This window comes from Mesoplodon bidens (genome assembly GCF_964165515.1).
Source record: "Mesoplodon bidens genome assembly, chromosome: 6".
NCBI lineage: Eukaryota > Metazoa > Chordata > Mammalia > Artiodactyla > Ziphiidae > Mesoplodon > Mesoplodon bidens.
The window spans coordinates 58,505,191-58,526,752 of record NC_138162.1 but is presented as its reverse complement, the minus strand read 5'-3'; the positions used below and the strand labels follow the sequence as shown (position 1 = coordinate 58,526,752).

At 38.4% G+C, this 21,562-nt stretch overlaps 1 protein-coding gene across 6 annotated transcripts in view; it reads left to right on the top strand.

Moving 5' to 3' along the window:
- FOCAD (focadhesin) overlaps positions 1–21,562 on the top strand; it is a 311,561-nt gene that overhangs the window by 225,906 nt on the left and 64,093 nt on the right. For all 6 annotated transcript variants that reach the window (XR_014016190.1, XM_081238309.1, XM_081238312.1 and 3 more), the window contains 5 exons: positions 5,141–5,229; positions 8,402–8,446; positions 13,503–13,611; positions 16,544–16,660; positions 19,235–19,473. Coding sequence is in view for 5 of the 6 variants with exons in the window: in XM_081238309.1 (XP_081094435.1) it covers positions 5,141–5,229; positions 8,402–8,446; positions 13,503–13,611; positions 16,544–16,660; positions 19,235–19,473 (599 nt within the window). In the remaining variant the exon portion in view is untranslated. The remainder of the gene's footprint in view (positions 1–5,140; positions 5,230–8,401; positions 8,447–13,502; positions 13,612–16,543; positions 16,661–19,234; positions 19,474–21,562) is intronic.

Sequence of the window (21,562 nt, the reverse complement as noted above, 5' to 3'; positions counted from 1 at the left end):
TTTTCCTGGCTTAAAATTCTCTGTTAAGGATGATAGAAAAAATCTAAATTACTTAAGTAATTTATGGCCCAAAATAAGATTTTCATGAAGGCTTAGGAAATGAGGTGTTATGGTTAAAGGTAACAGCTGTCCTAAAGGATAGAGGCGGGGCCGGAGGAATGACTAAGCATCTCAGCATTGATGTTCTCACATTAAAACCTTGCTACAACATATTCATTCTAGAATTTATAAAGTACTAATGCATCTTCAGAGATTCTGGTTCACTGGAACTGAATAGGAGATCAGGAATCTCCATGTTTACCAAGCTGCCAGGTGATTTTAATTCAGTCTATCAACCCTACTCTGAACAACAGTGTTTTAGATGGTTCCCCAAACTAAACTGGAATCTGCATTTTAAAGACATTCCCTTGCAACCATTGTTCCCTTTTGCTTGGCTTACACACTTTTTTATCCTCAGCAGCATCTGGCCACTTTGTTTTGAGTAGATGCATAAGTGAATGAATGAATTACCCCTACACACCCTTAACCAATTATAGTTTTTATTCAAGAAGAGTGAGATTGCTCATCAGAGTATGCACTTTTTCGCACATTCATTTTTCCCTTTGTAATTTTGCAGTGTTTTCCTTCACCAAACATTTATGGCACGTCCTTTACTGGCCAGGTCCTGTGCCGGGTGTGTGGGGTAGAAAGGAATAAAGCACTCCTTCCTCTCAGTGAGCTCCCAGTCCAGTGCAGGAGACTAACGTGTCCACTAGCAATGCCAGTACAAATCTTTGATGCTTTAATAGAGGATGTACTCCAGTATAGGCACCTGGAGCCAGCAAGAACAACTCCTCCTGCAGCATGTACTGAGAATTTTATTTAGCTCTTAGCATAAAGAAGGCGAAATTGAGTAGGATTATGGTATAACATGCAGATGACAAGCAACTGATTAAAAAAAAAAAAACCCTCGGTGGTTTCTTTTTTATAACAAGAGCTACCATTTGTTAAATAACTAGTGTCTGTCCAACATTTAATGTATAGTATTTCAATTCATCTTTACAGAAGCTCTTTGAAGTGGATATTGGTAACCTCATGTAGAATGGGATTATAGATGGGGAAGCAGGGTTAGCTACGAAAGCAAAGCAAACTGCACAAAATCTAACAGTCAATAAATGAGAGAACTGGAACTTAACCTGGATTTGTCTGATTCCAGAGCCTCAGCCTTGGCCACTGCATCATGCATTTTCCCTAACACCATCATTAGTTGTTATAAATAATGCAAATTGGTTTAATATTTTAGAGGACAGATCAATTTATGAAAAGCCAGCTGAGTATTTTTAGTAACACAGGTCAATTATTCTGCTTTTCTACTGTTGTAGGTGATAGTGTGTATCTTTATTTATTTATCACTTAAAATCTCTTTCCTTTAGGTTTCTAATAAGTCTAGTTCCATTGAGAATTGGGGATTAAGAGGTGAAACTCAAAGTAGGGACTATAATAAAATTTTCAGTATTATTTGAAAAGTACAGCAGTGCTTTTTAGGCTATCACTATTATTTGAAAGTATGCTGATGCATTTTAACTGTTCAACAAGTCTTTTTAAATGAGCCCACACACTTAAACAGAATTTATGGGATCTTAGAAGAATTAGAGCAACTGCCAAACTCCTCATCTATATCAAGAATTTCCGTCCTGGAGGATAACTCTTTGTTCAGTGCAGGAGGTATAGTTACTTCCATCTGGTGTTAGACATATTTCGTAGCATTAGACTAGAGCATCATTTAGAGGAGCCACGTTTTATTCAATAAGCCTAGGAGATATGCTAAAAGGTGCATTCTACATTATTTCCCAGAGGTTGACTATAATGTGAATGTTTGCAATTTGAACACTTCTAGTGGCTTTTGCTTAGGCGTCAGCTTCCAGCCTTATCTAATTTTTCCACAAGAACGTCGGATTTTGAATTATAAGTATATCAAAGTGGTTGACATGAGGAGGTATTTGGATTTCTTCCCATTAAGTTGAAAATGCAGATACGAGTTGATAGACAGTTCCAAGTCCATTTTGGTAAAGTGCCCTCTACAGGTCGGCTTTACCTTGCTGCCCTTGTGGGATGCTGAGGAGGTTAAGGTCTCCAGCCTTTGGTTAAAGGGCCCTTAGGGACTCTGAATATGACCTCAGACAGGACAGAGAGGTTAAAACAGGTTGACTACAGATACTTGTTTCCTGAGTTGGTCAGCTGGCTGCACAATAATCTGAAATCAAAACCAGTCAGGAATTGTGACCCCTAGTAGATTACCCATTGACCATTTGTAAAGGTTGTTTGTTTGTTTGTCTTTAATGTGCAGGTTTAGAGTTAGGTAAAATTTGCTCACTGTAATCAGCAAGCTTGTGGTTACCTAGGCCGAAGATTTTTTTTTTACAAAGGAAGAGAAATAGATAAATTAATAATTGGAATCTACAGGCAATCCAAAAAACTCAGTTCAGGACTTCCCTGGTGGCACAGTGGTTAAGAATCCGCCCGCCAATGCAGGGAACGTGGTTTGAGCCCTGGCCCGGGAAGATCCCGCATGCCACGGGGCAACTAAGCCTGTGTGCCACAACTACTGAGCCTGCTCTCTAGAGCCTGTGAGTGCAATTACTGAAACCTGCATGCCTAGAGCCCTTGCTCTGCAGCAAGAGAAGCCACTGCAATGAGAAGACCACACACTGCAACAAAGAGTAGCCCCTGCTCGCCACAACTAGAGAAAGCCCATGCGCAGCAATGAAGACCCAACACAGCCAAAGATAAATAAATAAATAACTTTATTTTTTTAAAAATCTCATTTCAAGTGATCATTTCAGCCTTTTCTCTCCCAGTGAGTGTCCCCACCTTACCCCCCTCCTTAACCACAGCTGTTAACCAGAAGCAGAGGTAACTGAGTTAAATGCCATTGGATCTCTGTTATCAGTAGGTGAAGAATTGGATGCAAAGTAGATCTGAGTAAATAGCCTAACAGGGGCTGGGTAGAAGGAATTAGAGACATTTCAGAAGAGGAGATTGAGAAGAACCGAGACTCTGAGAAAGAAAAAATGAGAAATTTACTTAGTCACTATAGAATAGTTGTACTGGTTTATGGCTACAGGAGAGATCAGAAAAGTAGGCCTTCTCAAGAGACTGCACATATACTGGCCTTTTTGTGTTTTGCTTATTTCTGAACAGCTTTTTAACCTTTTAATTTCTTATTTGTCTTTTTTTGGAAAGCATTATGGAAAGTAAATGTTTTAGTAGGAAAGAGGTATGATTTAAGAAGCATAACAAAAAGAGAAGGCAATAAACATGATTTTCTATTTTGCCTACCCTCTTGGGAGGCTGCTATCAATATTAAATATTAATATCAGTATCTTTCCAGTTTGATCACCTCTGATACCTTGCTCCAAGAGACAGAGGGAGAATGAAAGGGTCAGGAGTCTATCATTGAAAACACAGAGATGGGGATGAACATGATTGAAGTAAATAGAAACTATGAAGGATGTGAACAGAATGCGCATCAGATCTCAGAGTGCCTGAACTGATGAGCCCCAGGGCACTGTGTGCTGGAGGTTGTGCAAAATACAGGGACTCCTTAGATGGATAAAACCATCCTTGTACTCTTCAATGAGTTTACAGGCTAGCAACTGAGAGTATATGAGAGAAATACAAGGACATGTAACTTTATAGTCTGGATATTACATTTTGGGGAACCTTTTACTCTTTGAAAGTGTACAGATTAAAAATATGAATTATTTCAAGAAGGATTTAGATATATTCATGAGAGAATAGATTATAAGAAGGTAATAAGGGGAGTTTGTTTTTGACAGCAAACCTGGTAATGGTAGCAGTTATTTGGTACCAGTCACTGCACTAAATAGACACTTTTCCACATTATTTTATGTGATGCTCTAATACCATGAATTAGGTGTTTGCTATATTTTACAAATGGAAATTGAAGCTTAGAGAGGTGAAGTAACTTGCCCAAACTTACACAGCAAGTAAGTGGAAATGACATTAGGTCAGGACATCCTGATTCCAGAGCCCACATCCTTAACCTAAAGCTATATTGCTTCCCTCTCTAGAATATATATAGAGATTAATTTTTCTTCTGTAGAGCACACCTTAGAACTCTAAAATCAATAAGAAAAAGGCAACCAATAGAAAAATGGACAGAATAGGAAACCCAAATAGTCATTAAACACCTGTAAAGATGTTCAATCTCAGTAAACAGAAAAATGAAAACTAAAACCATAATGGGCCCCATTTTACACCTCCCAAAATGGTAAAAATTTAAAAGCCTGGTAATTTCAAATGCTGGTGAGGATGTGAAGCGACCATAACTCTTATTTACCGCTAGTGAGAATATGAGCCGCACGACCACTTCTGAAAATGGTTTGGTATTACTCAGTAATGCAATATGCAATCTGAGTTCTTGTTCAGTTCAGGGTATAACAATAGACCAGAATTTCAGTTACATTTAAGTAATGTAATTGGTGATGGAGTAGAGGGGGAAGCATCTGGTCAAAATAATCCTGAGTATAAAAAAATAGAAGAGCTAATAAATATATTTGAAGGCTTTGCCCTTAAAGGGATGATGATATTAGCTATATTTTTATTGCATGGTACAGGTTGAGAATTATATCTATAAGTTTAGTCAAGAAATAGAAATGTAATGTGCATCTGTTTGAGAATAACTTTTGTTATACATTACCTAAATCTTAAATGGTATATACTTCCTACTCATTTCTACCATTCTGTTAGAATACTGGTACCCAGACCCCAATCTTGGTATTATGTCAGTTGAAATTGTCAGCTGCTGACACAGGCAGATTTTTACAACATAGGGGATTTGTTGATTAGGACCTATGGACTTCAAATCTGCTTTTAATAGATATCCCCAGATGAAGCGCTCTGCACTAAATTTGCCAAACATACAACTTCTCCAGGATATACTTATTTGGTGAATGTGGAAATCCCTGAGCATGATATAATTCTCTCTCCTCACACATCCTCTATCAAAATCTGATATCTTATCAGGAACACCTAAGGCCAACTGGAAAAAGATTGTTACCTAAGTGTTTTCCAAAGAAATTTTAAGATAATTTTGGCCATAGAGTTTGCATGCTGATTGATGCTGTGCTTTTTGCAGGGGAGGATAGGAGAGCTGGAGTTGCAGTTAAAACATGGAAAAGAAGGACCTGAGGAGGTGCAATACAAAAAAAGCACAGCCTGGCTCTGGTAAGGGGATGGCTTTCTGTGCTCATTATTTGTTATGGGAAATGAACTGTGAAGGAGAAGTTGACCACTTTAAAGGCTTTAATGTTGGAATTTTAACCTCTATATGAGCCTGAAGGCAAAGGGCTGAAGATATGATAAGTGTATTTTCTATTTCCTCCCCAGATCAAAGAAGGAGCACTTTATTCATGGTTTTTAAATATTTTTATTGTTTTCTAAAGCAGTGTGGAAATGATTTGTTTTTCCCTTTTTCCCTATAATTGATTATTTTATATGCTTTTGAATGAAAATTGAGGTTTTCCCACTCATTTAGTCAAGGAATACCCTTCCACTCCCCTGCTCCTCCCTCCCCAAGACATCTTCATTATCAGGAGCAATTTTACCATGTCAAGGCTTTAATTTCTTTGGCAGATGTCCCCCAGTGAATTCCCACTATATTATCTTGAAATGTGTAAGTGCTGGCACATTAAAAGCAATTTAAATTGTTACATGGGTTGTGATGAATACCTTGTCAGATTAATGTTGCAGCAGCCTAAATCTAAGTAAAGTGCCCAGAATCTAAATAGCTTTTCCTGTAGCCACAGTTTTCTTTAATATAAAAATCTGTTCAAAGGTTACTTGGTTTCAGTTTTTTATTTACTAACAATTGGCATATGTAGAAAAGCAGAAGCTGTGTGTGTGTGTGCACGTGCGTGCATGTACACATGTATGGTTAACTAATTCTATTCTAAGTTACATTTCCTAGATTCATTTAAAAAATAGCAATGCAGTTTAAAACGTTATGACATTGGATTTAAGATTAGAGATTAAGAATTTGGATTTCGCTTCCTATTTGCTTTTTCTTTTACACATAGTTTTAATTTCATCTTCTGAAAATGATAATTTGGGGAGTGGTCTGTTAGCAGTACTCTTCCAAATATACATGGTGACATATGGAATGGAGGATGTGAGAGAGAGATGGAAGTCAAGGATAACTCCAAGATTTTGACTGTGAATAACTAAAAGTATGGAGTTCCCATTTACTAAGATGGGGAAAACTATAGAAAAGCAGGTCTGTCTAGGGTAGAAATCAGGTTTGAGACTTGCTAAGCCTGAGATACCTAATTAGATCTGCAGTTTGGAGATATCAAGTAGGTTGTTGACTGTGAGTCTAGAGGTCAGGGGTAAGGTCGGGGCTGGATGTATAAATTGGGGAATCATCATCATATCGACTGCATTTAAAATCACATTGCTGGATGAGATCACCTGGGGAATGAGTAAAGATAGAACAAAGGTCAGAGGACTGAGCCCTGGAGCACTTCAACATTTAGAAATGGGGGACATGATGAGGGAGCCAGTAAAGCAGATGGAAGATTAGTGTTGTAGGAAGAAAACCAAGAGTGAATGGAATCGTAAAAGCCACCTTAAAAGCTGAAGGAAGAAAGTGTTTCAAGAAAGGAGCAACCGATTGTGTCAAATGCTGCTCTGAGACTACAAAAGATGGAGACTGAGAGCTGAGCATTAGATTTGGCCTCTTGAAAGTCACTGGTGACCATGAAGGAGCTGTTTTGTAGGAACAAAACCCAAATTATAGAAGGGTCTAGAGAGTGGAAAGAGATAAACTGGAGTCATAAGTATAAGCTACTCTTCTAAATGAGTTCTGATGTGTGAGAAGCAGTGGAATGGGGCAGTAGCTGGAGGGCTTCTTCTTTTAAGATGGTAGATATTATCATGTGTTCACAAGCTAAGGGGAGTAATACAAGTGGAGAAGGAAAAATTGGTGATGCAGCAGAGAGAAGGGAGAGTAGGTAAGAGGAGGGAACTAACGGAGGGTGTGGCCCTACCTAGAAGTACAGGCAAGTCATCACCTGTCAATATTTCACGTTGACCAGTAAAAGAATACACTGAATGCACTATTCTCCATTTAGGAAGACCAAGATTGGACAATACGTTTTAGAGAAATTTACTGTCAAATGGTTTTATAAAGTACAAGTTTAAGGAGCAGTTTGCAACTATCTGAAAAACTTGGTTCTTAAGAATGACTCATTCTCAAAGAGTGCTGAACAGCTAAGATTTTATTATATTTCAAATGCAAATACAGTTATATTTGCAAAACTTTTATGATAGTTATAAAAACTTTGAATTTATGAAACTCAAAATGTATAGTGAACATGTTTATGATATCATCTTTGGAATATAAATTTGGCAGTCAATGATTGTTTTTCACTTTATTTCAAGACTCTTACATGAAAAAAACTGTGAATATTTTAATTGAACATACCTTTCTTTAAATCCATAAATGTAAGTATTTTCTTTTAGTTCAATTTTATAACCAACACTTGTTTTTTTATTGAGGTATGATTGACATATAACATTATATCAGTTTCACGTATACCATAGCGAACATTTTAGATTTTATTTTGTATACATACATAGTGAAAATTCTATTATCTACAACTTGAAAGCAGTAAATTGCTGTTTTGGTGAGCTCTTGTGCAGAAAAGAGAGAATGTTTTAGTCAGTTCAGGCTGCTATAACAAAAATACCATAGACCAGATGGCTTAAACAACAGAATTTATTTCCTACAGTTATGGAGGCTGGGAAACCCTTGATCAAGGTGACAGCAGACCTGGTGCTGGTGAGGGCCTGCTTCCTAAGTTTGCAGATGGCTGCCTTCTCCTTGTAGCTTCACATGGCAGAGAGCAGAGAGAGAGGAAGCTCTCTCTGGTCTCTCTTCTCTCTTCTTTTAAGGACACTAATCGCATTCATGAGGGCCCCACCCTCATGACCTCCCAAAGGCCCCACCTCCAAATACCATACATTCAGAGTTAAGATTTCAACATGTGAATTTGGGGCAGCAGGACACAAACATTCAGTCCATCACAGAGAATAATATAAAGGACACTTGTATACCCAGCACTCAGTTTAAGAGATGACACCATGAAAACACTGCCTATACATTAGTTGCATTCACCTCCCTCCCTGCCTCTACTAAGTAACCTAAGGACTAGGAAGATGAAACCGTCTTGGAAATGAAGCCCTTATTACAGTTCTTTCACCTTACACTAAAATTCTACATGGAAGTTTTAAGATCTGGAGTCATTGTCAGAGGTTCTTATTAATTGATGAATAAGCAAAAAGATTGGTTTCTTGCTCTACTATAAACTCTCATACCTATTTTCCATTTGTATCACAGGGTTCGAGACATGTTGACTGATGAGGTCACCAAAGCAGCTGCAAAGTAAGATCCATTTATTCTCTTACCAGGAATTTTCTATAAATAGTTTTCTTCCTCACAGGTATGAACAGTTTCTCCTTTTCTGGCATTTCATTACTTTAAGGATTTAAAGGACTTTTCAGGTTTTGTTTTTTGGTTTTTTTTTTTTGCGGTACGCGGGCCTCTCACTGTTGTGGCCTCTCCCATTGTGGAGCACAGGCTCCGGACGCACAAGCTCAGCGGCCATGGCTCACGGGCCCAGCTGCTCCACGGCATGTGGGATCTTCCCGGACCGGGGCACGAACTCACGTCCCCTGCATCGGCAGGTGGACTCAACCTCTGCGCCACCAGGGAAGCCCTTTTTAGTTATTTTTTAAAAAATCAGCTGTTATCCTTTCTCATATTCAGTTAATTCTTACTACGTGTCTTTCTGTGAAAATACGGAGGAACCAGTACAGGCACATAACTTTACATCAAAGTAGTGCCCATGCTGTACACCTAACAAAATGCCCTGTGCTTTGGCTTAGATTTAAAGGATTGTGATTTAGTACAAGGGAGAAAAAATCTTTGCTAATGTGAATTATGTCTATTTTACAAACAGATGATTAAATCTCAACTGTGAACTGGTAAATAATTTAAGGTAGTACCTCCTTTTTTTCTCCTGGTGTTATTGGGCTCAGGGTAGCTAAATATTGAATTTTTTAATACTAAAAACTAATGTGAAGACCCAGTAAAAAAGCAATTTCCATCATATCCTTATGGTTGTTTTAAGAAAAATAACTTGAGTGTTGCTACCTTGAGGCTTTTTATTTATCTTAAGCCAACTCTTACTAAGAAAATTATACCTTAGTGAACTTGCTTGAACAGTCTCTTCAGGTCCCTTTGTTAGCAAGCTGCCTAATTGTTCCTGGTAGTAAGTTACACGTCAGTTATGCACTTCTCCTTTTCACTATTAGCCTTAGCTTGCTGCTGTTTGACTTCCTTTCTTCTTATTCACCAAATAATATAGATATACCTTTGACCCAGAGAATTTCATATGTATTGAAAGTCTATATTATCTAGAAATATTTAACTACAATTTATTTTTCTCATGTCCTAGAACCTTCTGTAGCTACATAGATTTTGCCTAAAAAACAAAACCCAAAAAACACCATCTACCTTAGAGTTCGCTTTCCACCCGCAATTTCTTAAGCAGGTACTTCACTCTAAAACCTGATCTCAATACCTGATCACTACTCAGCCTCATGTCTTCTGAATATAGTGGTAATCCTCCCCTACACTCAATTCCATGGGAGGCAATGGGAAGTATCTGTTGACAAAATGAAAACTAAAGTACAGAGAGGCTTTGATAGGGACTCCTTTGTGTCTGTTTATCTAGTTTGGTGAATTGCAGACACAGTGGGAGAGCACTCAGCTGCTTATTGGAGGGGAGGAGGTGCTGGGATAGGGGGCTGCCTTTAGCCTTTACCTTTCATAGCTTGTTCTATTATGTAGTCTACTTAGTTCTTGTTAAAAACAGTGCTCTGACATTTGCAACAAAAGCTCAAATGCTGAAGAAACTAGCAGGTTTCTATTAAAACAAACTGTAATTTTGCCTCTCCAGTAGTTTTGGCAGATTCCATTCTAAAATTTTAGTTCACCAAGACTTTAATCTTAGATTTGCAAAGCATCATTTCATGACTATTACCTAAAAAGAGTGTGTTCACATTCTCAGTGGTATGGAGTAAAAAGAATTTATGTTCTCATGGTGTTACCTTTTCATCAAAAATTTCCAAGTATTTTATAGACCTTATCTTATTAAAGCAATCCTGACAATACTAGGCATGACAGCAAGTGAGCAGGAGATAGTTAAGGTCCAGAGGCTGAGAGAGTAATGATAGAGTGGAAGAAAAAAATCACTCTGCTGCCTTCTCTTTACTTTTTCCCACTGACTTCCTCCAGTCATGTGAGGACCGCATCACCATCTCCTGCCAGCGTAGCCTTCTATTCCTTGGACCATGGCTGCCACAGGCTACTTTGGGCCAATGTAGGGCTTATTTTGTTCTGAGGCATAAATTAAATGTAGGAAGTAAAACATTAATCACAGCATTAGACTGATTTGCTCATTTGAGAGCATTTTTAAAAGCATCAGGGATAGGACTAAGGGAGAATCAGAACACAGATAAAACCTGATGATTGATGTAAATTTATTTTCATTGTTAATAATTAAATAGATTTGAATCTGAAGATAAAAATCCCCAAAGGATTGGGTCACTTTACTAATATGTAATGTAATACTTGGTCCCTAAGAAAGCATCATTGTAGCTCATCCTTCCTTGAGCTTTTTAATTAGGTTAATGGCATCTGTTTGTTTCAAAGGACAATTTAATTAAAATGTCAGTGGTGTTGCCTAGATAAATACTGCACTGATGCTGACATGTTATTATGCAAATTAATCACTGCTGCTTGACTGGTAGGGGATAGTTAGGTGATCAACAAGGTGAAGAGTTTTTGCTGAACCTATTCTAGAGTTTCACCTGGCCAGCTCCTCCTTGAACTTGTCTCACTGTGTATGTATGGAGTGTCTTCTCTCCATAACTCACTGCAAGGCAAGTGGGGAATGAAAAGATGTTCAAGAGCTAGTCACCGGTGGGAGGGAGACGCAAGAGGGAGGAGCTATGGGGATACATGTATATGTATAGCTGATTCACTTTGTTATAAAGCAGAAACTAACACACCATTGTAAAGCAATTATACTCCAATAAAGATGTTAAAAAAAAAAAAAGAGAGCTAGTCACTGTACCTTTATGAAATGTGTAACTTGGCCTAAGCATGCATTGTGACTGTGGGCTAGTTTTTCCTATTCAAAGATTAATGTCCAAATATGCATTTAGTCTGCATCCAAAGATCTAATTACCAGTGACTTTAAATACATTTTACCCCATTTTACAAGAACAATACGTGCTCAGGAATGTCAAGACCAGAGAAACTTTTGAAATACAGTGATTTGGGGTACTGTTTTAAAACTGAGGCTAAATTCTCTTTCAGAATTTCAGGGTTAAAAAGACACTTTTTATGTCATCTTGACTAATATTCTTGTTTTAAAAGATTTTGATACTCAATTTCTGGTGACCATCTAAGAATTTCTCCAGGGTGATAAATTCACTGAGAATTTAAAACTTTTTTTAATCTTACTTCAGGGATTCGTGACCACTTTGTAGCAGAACAGGCTTCAAGGTATTCTCAGTTAAAGGAAAGGGAGAATATTAAAATAAAGGATTTTTTTTTTTTTTTGCGGTACATGGACCTTCTCACTGTTGTGGCCTCTCCTGTTGTGGAGCACAGGCTCCGGATGCACAGGCTCAGCGGCCATTGCTCACGGGCCCAGCCGCTCCGCGGCATGTGGGATCTTCCCGGACCGGGGCACGCACCCGTGTCCCCTGCATCGGCAGGCGGACCCTCAACCACTGCGCCACAAAAATAAATAAATAAATAAATAAATAAAGGATTTAATTTTGATTTTGTTAAATGATTTTCTGGTTAGGGCACCTGGGCATGCCCACATCTTGCCTTGCTTCCTGGGATTTTATTGTTAGCTATAGGAGTTCCCAGTAATCCTCACTGCAAAACTGCTTCAACCTCAAGTCTTCCTTTCTGTTTTCTCCCCCTGCCCCATCCCTCAGTGTAAATGTTGTTGTCTTATCAATGTATGACAGGCCTCATGGAGGAATGATCTAAGAAGAGTTGAACAAAATGATTACGAGTGCAGAGCAAGCCTTCACTGAGCTTAATCACCCCAGAGTAGGAGAGAGAAGGAAGGAAGGAATGGATGGATTGATAGAACTTGATAATGGCAAGTCCTGCGTTCCATTCTTACCAAATGGAAACAAAAATGCAAGAACACGGGTGTATACTAACCTTTTGATACTCACTAACTCACATGTTCAGTCATGACTGTGGCCTAGGGCCGGAGACACTAGGCTTGCATGGGGAGCAGGGCTGGAAATCTTCCTCATCCCGCCCATCTGTTCTATTCCTGCACCAGGGTAAGCAAGGGAGTAGTTCTTGGATGTACACACTGATTAAAGTTCAGGTCTCAAGTCCAGGTTTGGGGAAGCATTCTCTGCATTTATGGAAACCCACAATCGTAGAACTCCCTGAGAACGGAACTGTCCGATGGTAAGGGTGCTGTGTTGCCTGAGTTCTGTTACGACGAAGTCAGCAAGCCAAGAGCATCTCATCAGTGTCCCACTGGGGATTTTATTCTATAGGCTCACTTTGGAATTATGGAATAATACTAAATGTACATTTTCCAGTGCTAAGTGTATTTAAAAGATTCAGTTTTCTTGATACCAAATTCATAAGTCAAACTTAAGATTTTATTGCCAATATTAGAAAACTACCATTTGAGTGATATAAAAGACTATGCAAATATCTAAAATAGTCTAAAAATAGTCTATGCAAATAGTCTAAAAACAAGCCTTTTTTGCATCTTATCTAGGGTTTCTGAATTATGTTACAGACTGACTTTAAGATTGCTGGCTTTGGCATATTAAGAGAAAGAGGGGAAAATGATAATGGTGGAGGAAAGCTGCCGGCATGTCGAGTTGCTGTTAAAGTATGCCGTCTGAAGTGGTTCACTAGAAGCTGATTCCACACACCAGTGCTTTAGAAAAGCCAGGGGCCAGTTGCATTCTGCTGGGTTTATTCACACAACTTTCCTTTGCTGTGTTTCCAAAACAAATCAATACATTTTTATATTGGCCAAAGATGACACTGAAGAAGATGGCTTGGGAAATGTAAGGTCTAATGATGAAATAAAAATTTTAGGAAGAAGAAGCTTAGATGTATGAGCTTATTAGATTTTTTAGTTTACCCAAAGCATAATGACCATACACATAAGAAGAGTTAAAAATCAGCACTAGTGTCAGAAGGAGGAAAGAAGCTGCTGGCATCAGGGAACCAACAGACCTGTGTTTACAAGGCTCTGTGAAGGGATGGAAGTGCTTTTGACCTCATCTGCCCTCCCTATAATAGCACCTTCTCTTCTCCCGGTTAATGCCCCCAAATCCTCTCTTGGAATTTTTTTCTTTTTAAACAGAGACAGCCCAGTGGTCAAAGGCAACGCACTGCTAGCCTTAAGCAGCCTTGCTGTCGTCGTTTCCAGACATGAAGCCAGCCTCTCCTCAGATTCTGAGGGTGTCCTGGAGGTGAGTTAAGGGTGATTAGAACCAGTTGACCTTTGGTTGTGTAACGTGTGAAAAGTGAGACTTCTCCTAAAGCCTGGCCCTGAATTTAGGAGGTTACAGTCATTAGCTGTGCTACCCTATGCATCTTTATACCGTAAGCCTTAGTGGCCTCTAAAACACTTTTCTTTGCTGCTTTTCTGTTTTGCTTTCTCCATCACAGTTAAGTGGTCATTTCCATTTGAAGGTACCAATTTTATGCAGCAGGGCTTGTCTTTTTGTGATTACATCATGGTAACCAATCTTAGGAGGTTAACTAGGCTTACTGAAAGTGAACAATGATGTCAAAAAAATGATAAATAAGCAGTGTTTACTGACTGAAAAAAATTGCACTTTGCATTTTAATTGTAGATGTCAGTGACAAAGTGCCTATTCATTTTTTGCAAGGCATTTATTTCTTAATTAAACATGTGGCAAGCTGGCCAATGTTCATTTCCAATGTACTTTTTCAGATAATTCATATCTGTCAAAATAAAAAGGCATGGATTTATTCTTCTTTTAAGCCCCGTTTTCTGGTAGCTATCATTATCTGGAGACAATATAGTCAAGTGGTTAAAAAACACAGGCTTTGGAGTAGGAGAGTCCTAGATTTAAATCCTAATACTTGCATTTACTAGCTCTATGGCTTATTGTTGGTAATCTCACCTTTCAGAGCCTATTTCCCCATCTGTAAAATGGGGATAACAATACTTACCAGATAGGATTATTGTTAGGATTAAATGAAGTAATATATGTAAGGCACAATGGCTGGTAGATAGTCAGTAATAGTAACTATTATCATCAGCATCATCACTTCTTGCTGCAAAAAATTGAGCTTTATTCAATGCTATTCAGCCTATCTCTGTCCCCACAGAGTGCCCGATGGACCATTTGTATTCTTTTTTCATGGTAGGGTTTTTTGGTGGGTTCTTTTTGGGCAAGAAGCCAACTCTAATTTAAATTAAAAAGGAACTAGAAGAATAAGGAATCTGGAATCCCATGGAATTGAAGGCAAAGCTTAAAAACTGAGTTGGGAGAAGAACAGGAGGCAAGTTGGGGAGTCCATGCACAGGTACTGATGAACCATTTCAGCAGACCACCCCTACTGGGATGGATCGGCTATAGTCATTTACTGTCTTTGCGTCACTCACTTAAGATTCGTAATCCCGTGGGTCCCATGCCTACACCTTCAGCAGGGTAGGATGAGTAGCTTGATTGAGCATTTAACCAAGCTTTAAATCATGGAGGAGGGAATTCCCCAAAGGGTGTTATTACCATTAAACAAGAGAATAATACTGTGTGGCAAAAGCTACAAATGTGTATTACATGTGGGGAAGGGAAGGAGGCCAAGGAGTTATCGCATGAAGGATAAAAATGTAGTTAGTTACCATATGAAAATTTACCTTTAAGCCCAGAATTTTATTTTAATAATGAGAAAGATGAAAATTTTTTAGAGTGGAAATGTTTCATATTTTTGAAAGAGCCATGGAATACTTTAGCAGAGGCAACATGCTAGGTAGACCTACAACCTAAAAAGTAAACATGCCTTCCTAGGATCCCTTCGTTTTGGTGTTATTTATGTCAGACTACCAGTTGTACAGGTCATTTGCCCCAGTAATAACTGGAGGTCTATCTCAGAGTTTGGGCTCCAGGCCCTTCTATTCTTTATTCCCACAACCTTTGTCCTGTGCTGTGGCACATGGTACACAAAACGTTGAGAAGCCTCACAAGCCAAAGATGGGGCTTTGTTTTTATTCTTGATAACCTTGCCTTTGGCTATTACTCAACATAAACTCAAGATGTCATTATTTGATTAAAGTTGAAGTTTTCAAACTTCATTCAAATCTGCATTTGACCAACAACTAAAGATCTTAAGAAGAAGGTCTTGTCTGATTCAAGGAATTAATTCCAAGGTTTCTTAACACCGCATTGACCTTTATAGTTTGCACCACTTGTGTGTTACCATGTGAGTTAATGAATGTTTTTTGACATCCATGGTCATGAATGATTTTTTTTTTAAATTTTCTTTATTTTTTTGTCTGTGTCAGGTCTTAGTTGTGGTGCATGGGCTCTTCGTTGTGGCATGCGGGTTTTTTCTCTCTCTAGTTGTGTCGCGTGGGCTCCAGAGCATGTAGGCACTGTAGTTTGCGGCACGTGGACCCTCTCGTTGAGGCGCGCGAGCTCAGTAGTTGTCACGCACGCAGACTTAGTTGCCCCGCTGCATGTGGGATCTTAGTTCCCCGACCAGGGTTCGAACCCGTGTCCCTTGCATTGGAAGGCAGATTCTTTACCGCGCCAGCGGGGAAGTCCCTCATGAATGATTTTTTTTTTTTTAAACCAAGTTCTCTTTTTACTGAGCTGGGTTTTGTTGTTGTCGTTGTTTTGTTTTTTGCATTCTCTTTCCTCTTCTTTTCCAAACTGAAGATCATTAATGTTTTCTTACTTACTTGGCTAGGCAAATGTGATGATTCTTGAGTGATAAGTATAGTGATAGTAAGCAGAAATGCTAGAGATGGTAAAAAACATTTTGTCAGCTGCTTTATTGAAATGACAAGTCAGAAATGAGAAAGTTTGAGTTGGTTTCTCTGCACGTCTCTCCCTTTAACCACCATGTTACCCTCACTGAACACAGGAGAGCTCTAAGGAGCTCCCAGATCTGTTCTGTTTTGCAGCCCTCATCCTCTCAGCTCTGCTAAGTCTTGTATGAAAGGTAAGTCTTATTCACATTGGGGCACAGGTGAGGATGTGTATTTGTCAAATACCTATCTACTTCATGCAGTCCTGGCAGGTGAAGTTTAGTTTTTAATAACAGCACTTCATTCTTTCATACAGAAGGAGGTTGTACCCTGATTCTAGAAATAAAGTTTAGGTTTTTTCTTTTTTCCCATTATCATTTCATGTTTTCCTTCATCTGCAGGTTCAACCTAATTTCCTTTCAATGAAAGTGTGGGTTTCCATGGTGTTTGATACTCTTCTGGTCATTGTCGATAGCCATTACCAACCCAGAGGACAACTTTTCTCCTGGTTTTATTATGTAAGTTCGAGAAATAAAAAATGATTAGAAAACTCAAGAGTTGATTCTTATATCAACTGTTCATGTGAAATCCATGATATAGTGTAAGTCTTAGCTATACATTAGATATAAGTCTCAGCCTTGGCTGTATATTAGAGTCACCTGGGAAACTTTAAATATATATATATATATATATATATATATACACACACACACACACACATACATACATATTGAAAAAAGAAATACTGATGTATAGGCCTCACCTCTAATGTAATTGCTTGGGAATGGGTCCTGGGTATCAGCGTTTTGAAAGCTTTCTAAGTTATTCTGATGTGTAATCAGGGTCAAGCGCTACAGTTGTAGTAAAATAAACGTTGGCTGAAGATGGAGGACCGTGAGTTTCTGGTCTTAGTTTTTTTCATTGCAGAGTATGTGACCCGGGGAAGTTCAGTTAATCTGTCTGGACCACTGTGTCCTTGTTTATAAAATGAGGTGATTGAGCAATATTAGCTACAGTGATTGTAGCCCCAGCTTTACCTCTTATTAGTTTTGTGACTGTTGACCTGACACTTACTTAACCTATCATCTTATTTTCCCTTCCTGTAAAATGAAGGTAAAAATGAATGCTTTGCCAACTTTGTAGAAGATTGTGAGGATCAAATTATATAATCTACAGGAAAATGTTTTGCAAATGTGAAATGCTCTATAAATACAAAGTAATATTGTTGATCATAAAAAAGCACCTGTTACTTAGTCATTCTCTTTCTTCATGCTTATATGCTAAGATCTGAAGCAAATTGAAAACACACTTTGTTGGTTTAGGTTTCATTTTCCCTTTATTGGCTGTAGTGCATGCTTTATTTCTGTATCTGCATGGAATTATTTTGGTTCTGCCTTATCACTATCCATTGCTTAGGGAATTATAGGGATCATGGGACAATCAGCTGAGTGGCAGAGGATTACAGTTGATTTGAATAAAAATATAGCACAAGTCCTGAACTGTTGCTAAGATCACGATTTTAGCCTGAAACTTCATTGCCTTAGGTCTTCTTTGTACAACATTTTGTGTGCCTCTGTCCTCCTGCCCTTAGGAGGACCTGGTATGTATCCATCTGGGGCTTAAGGTCTGGAACTAGATTTTTTTTTTACTATACTTGAGGACAAAAAATGACTTACTAGATAACGTAGAATTAAATGGGAAGGTAGATTTTGCTCAAAGAAGTACTTTGTTTACGATGATTTGTTTTCTGTCAGAAGTTTTCTTATTTCTTTAATGATGGATGAAAACCTTGTTAACTTATATGGAGGTCTTTACAGTAGCTGTCTGGTTCAGATATTCAGTAGGACAGGATATCGTATTAGACTTCTAATAGCGCTGCTTAGTTCTTGCTATCCAATAAGAATAATGTCTTTACTAGCCAGCTCGGGGTTGCCTCTTACCTTTGTGATTCTTGCATTATTATACTTTTTCAAAGCCCTGTTTCAAAAGCTACTTTCTTTATTTCCCTTGTCTTAGCAGCTGGGTCATTTTGAGTAGTATCGTCATTGTAATAGTGTTATATTTACTTAAAGAATCCCTTAGTTCATGTTTGCTTTTTATCCTTAAAGTACTAAAGCTTAGATAGCAAATAAGTATAGAATTAAAAACACTTTTTAATGTGTTTTGACTGCAAGGGACAACACGGCCTTCATGGTGTGTCTGAAAATTTGAAGTGGGTAATACTGAGGAATGATAAACGGTCTTTCTTCCCCACTTGAGACATATTTATAAATTATATAATGTCTGGTGGAGCTCTCTAACACAGGGCTCTTGTAGAAGCTGTTCATATTCAGCTGCCCTGTCATTTTATTAGGGTTGTTATTCATTTCTTTTCCCATAATTACATATAGGAAAGGAGCATATAGAGCTCTCCATTTCATTTTGAATAGCTGGTTATTGCTTTGTAACCAGAGGCTTTTAGGATTTCAACTTCCTTTTTAATTAAAAGGAATTAACCCCCTGTAGGAAATAATCCATCTACTGGGAAGCGTTCCCACCAAAAATTTTGGGAGATCTGCCAATAGATCCCTGTGCCAAACGTACACTTATCCCTCTGTAACTAAACTTGAACTGCCCTCACCCTAACCCCTTTTCTTTTCTCTCCCAGAAAACTCCTGGCTTTCTGGACATTTATAATGTGGCTTGGTGGTTTCTGCAAGCTTGAATAGCTTCACTTGGGGTTTCTCATTATATACACATGTGGGCTTTGAAAACACTGATATTGTTTCAGGCTTTATAGTGAGGGAATTCACACCCTTTAAAAGGAGACACTTATAATTAGTTTTTTTCAAATTTAAAAGGGTATTATTAGTCAACCGATTGCTTAGTAGCAAATTGTTTTACTAAGAGTAAGAAGGTAACCCGTAGGTAAACACAGAAATAGATTTATTTATTTATTTATTTTAGATTTATTAAAAAAATTTTTTTTTGGGTGGCAAGGTTGGATTTAGGAGAAGCTTGCATTGTTGTATAGCGCTTTTGTGATAGGTGTGCGTCCTTCATGTTTTAAACAAAAGGCCAACCCCCTGTTTTCTTTCTTTGGCATGTCCTAGAAATCCTATTCTGGTGAAAACACAGCTAGTGCCATTGCACGTTCTGCGGCCGCCACGGCTTTGTCTCTCCTCGTGCCAGTTTTCATTATCTCTTGCAAAGAGAAGGTTGAGGAAATCCTGAACATGCTGACTGCCAGGTTACCTGGGAAACCAAGTGCTGATGAGTCTCAAGCCGTGCAAATCCACATGGGCCTTGCTTTGGGGATGTTTCTCTCTCGCTTGTGTGAGGAGAAACTCAGGTACAGTTTATTAAAATATTCCTGTTTTTCCTCTTCGTGACTTATATGGAGGATTTGTCCCTCTCTCTCCCCCATCCCCCGACCCTCCCTCCCTCTCTCTCTCTCTCTCTCTCTCTCTCTCACACACACACACACACACACACACATTATATCTGAGCAATTTGTGGTGCTCAACTTTTTGAGATGTGCAGCTTGATCCTTTATTCTCCTTTATGAATGAATTTGTCTCTCTAAAACACCATCACATAGACATTAATGTGTTTTAAGGGTTCCTCTTTTTAAAGTGATCGATTACTTGAAAATCATTTCATGCTTAGATGAAAGCCATGTGTAATAGACATGAGGAAAGTCTAATCATATGGTGCTATAAATTTTAAAAAGCTTCTTTTTTCCCCTCTGGTTTATAAGGGTGCAAGTAATTACTTATTCTTTGTTGATATCACTATAAAATGGGAGGAAAAGATCCGGGTACCCCTGTGCCTGAGGGTGCGGGAATCACTGAATCACCTGAGAACTGCATGTACCCAGTTTTAAATATTGCTTTTATCCTGCGCCCTGGCTACATTTTTGTAATCCTTAAAGAGTCTTAATCTCTGCATATTATACTGTGCTTTATTCAGTATGATTGCTCATTTTTAGACTGCTAGCTTTACTCTTGAATGGAGCTAATAGAATATCAAAGACTCAGGTGGAAAATTCCACTAAGTGGGAAAGTTTTCTGGTGCACGAATCTACTTTAGTTTTGTTGCTCATTATATTTATTCTTTATTTTATTACTGATCTTAGAATTTTATATATCCAGATTGATTGTACTGTGGTACAACATGAGTATTTGGGGATCATGAATATTTAGATGTCACTGATTTGGAATTTCAGCCCCATTTTCCTGCATTGGAAATAGTAGGGATTGTGGGGAGAGGCATTCTGTTCTGATGTTAGCTGTTCTTAAGCTTCCCTAGTTGGCAGAAATTGTCTGTCCAAAAGGAAGAAATGGTGTTGATGTGGGTAAATTGGGTGATATTATGCTATATTTAGATTTCTGTTTGAAACCAGTGGTTAAGTTTACATTTGTAATTTACATAGTTTTGTGCAAACATCCATATGAGAAACCTTTATGAGAACTGCTATTGATCTAGGGAAATACTGTATTTCAGATGCTCATTTTCAGCCCTTGGAAACATCTGTTGGATGATTGGGAAGATTGGCTTAGTCTTTGTGATCATAAATGAATCATTTCCAGAATATTCATTTTGTTCTATTCACCAGTATTAGTATACACAGGCCTGGTTCTGGACATGAACAAAAAGCTGCCCTTTGCATGTGAATTGACTGTTACATGTCTTGTGTGGGGGACAGAACACAAAGTATTTTTATAGACTTAAAACGTGAGAGTGATTTTTTTTCCCCTTTGCTTCTATGCTACAAATGGCGGTCTCTTCACCATCTGTGTTCATGTTCTTTCTTCAGTATCTTTTCAAGCTACTTGTTTTACAACTAAAAATGAGCCATGGCAGTTTAATTCCAGGCAACGCATTTCATTCTATCCTGGCTCTGGCTCCCTTCTTCCTTAGTTTAGGAGGAGATGCTGCTGGTTTTAGGGCTTGACAAGCTTACATTTGTGGTTAATTTAATTATGCTACCTGGAGAAACCTATGGTGGTTCCCCTAAAGCATCCTTTCTGGTTCCTAGATTGCCTTCCACCCCTATCTACCCTACTTGACTTTGCACCTGCAGGAAACCCTGGGGAAGGACACCAGGAAGCTCTTCCTGAGGCGGACTGCCCACAGAATAACTGCAGATTTTAACTTTGCCATAATGATCCTGTATTTGATAGCATTCTCCTGCCTGGTGTGTTAGTACTGCAGCCATTAATATAATTATTCATGGTTCCCACCTTCCTAATTTCATAGAGCAGAGGAATCTGAAATATTTGCCTTTTAGTACTAATAAATATTCTACTAGATAATGACAGTCTCACCAGATAATGACATTTTTGGAGAAAATGTCGATTTTTCTAAAATTAAAGTAAGTGTTTTGAGGGCTACTAACTCTGAATAATCAATGACATCAAATAAGTGGCCCAAAGTGG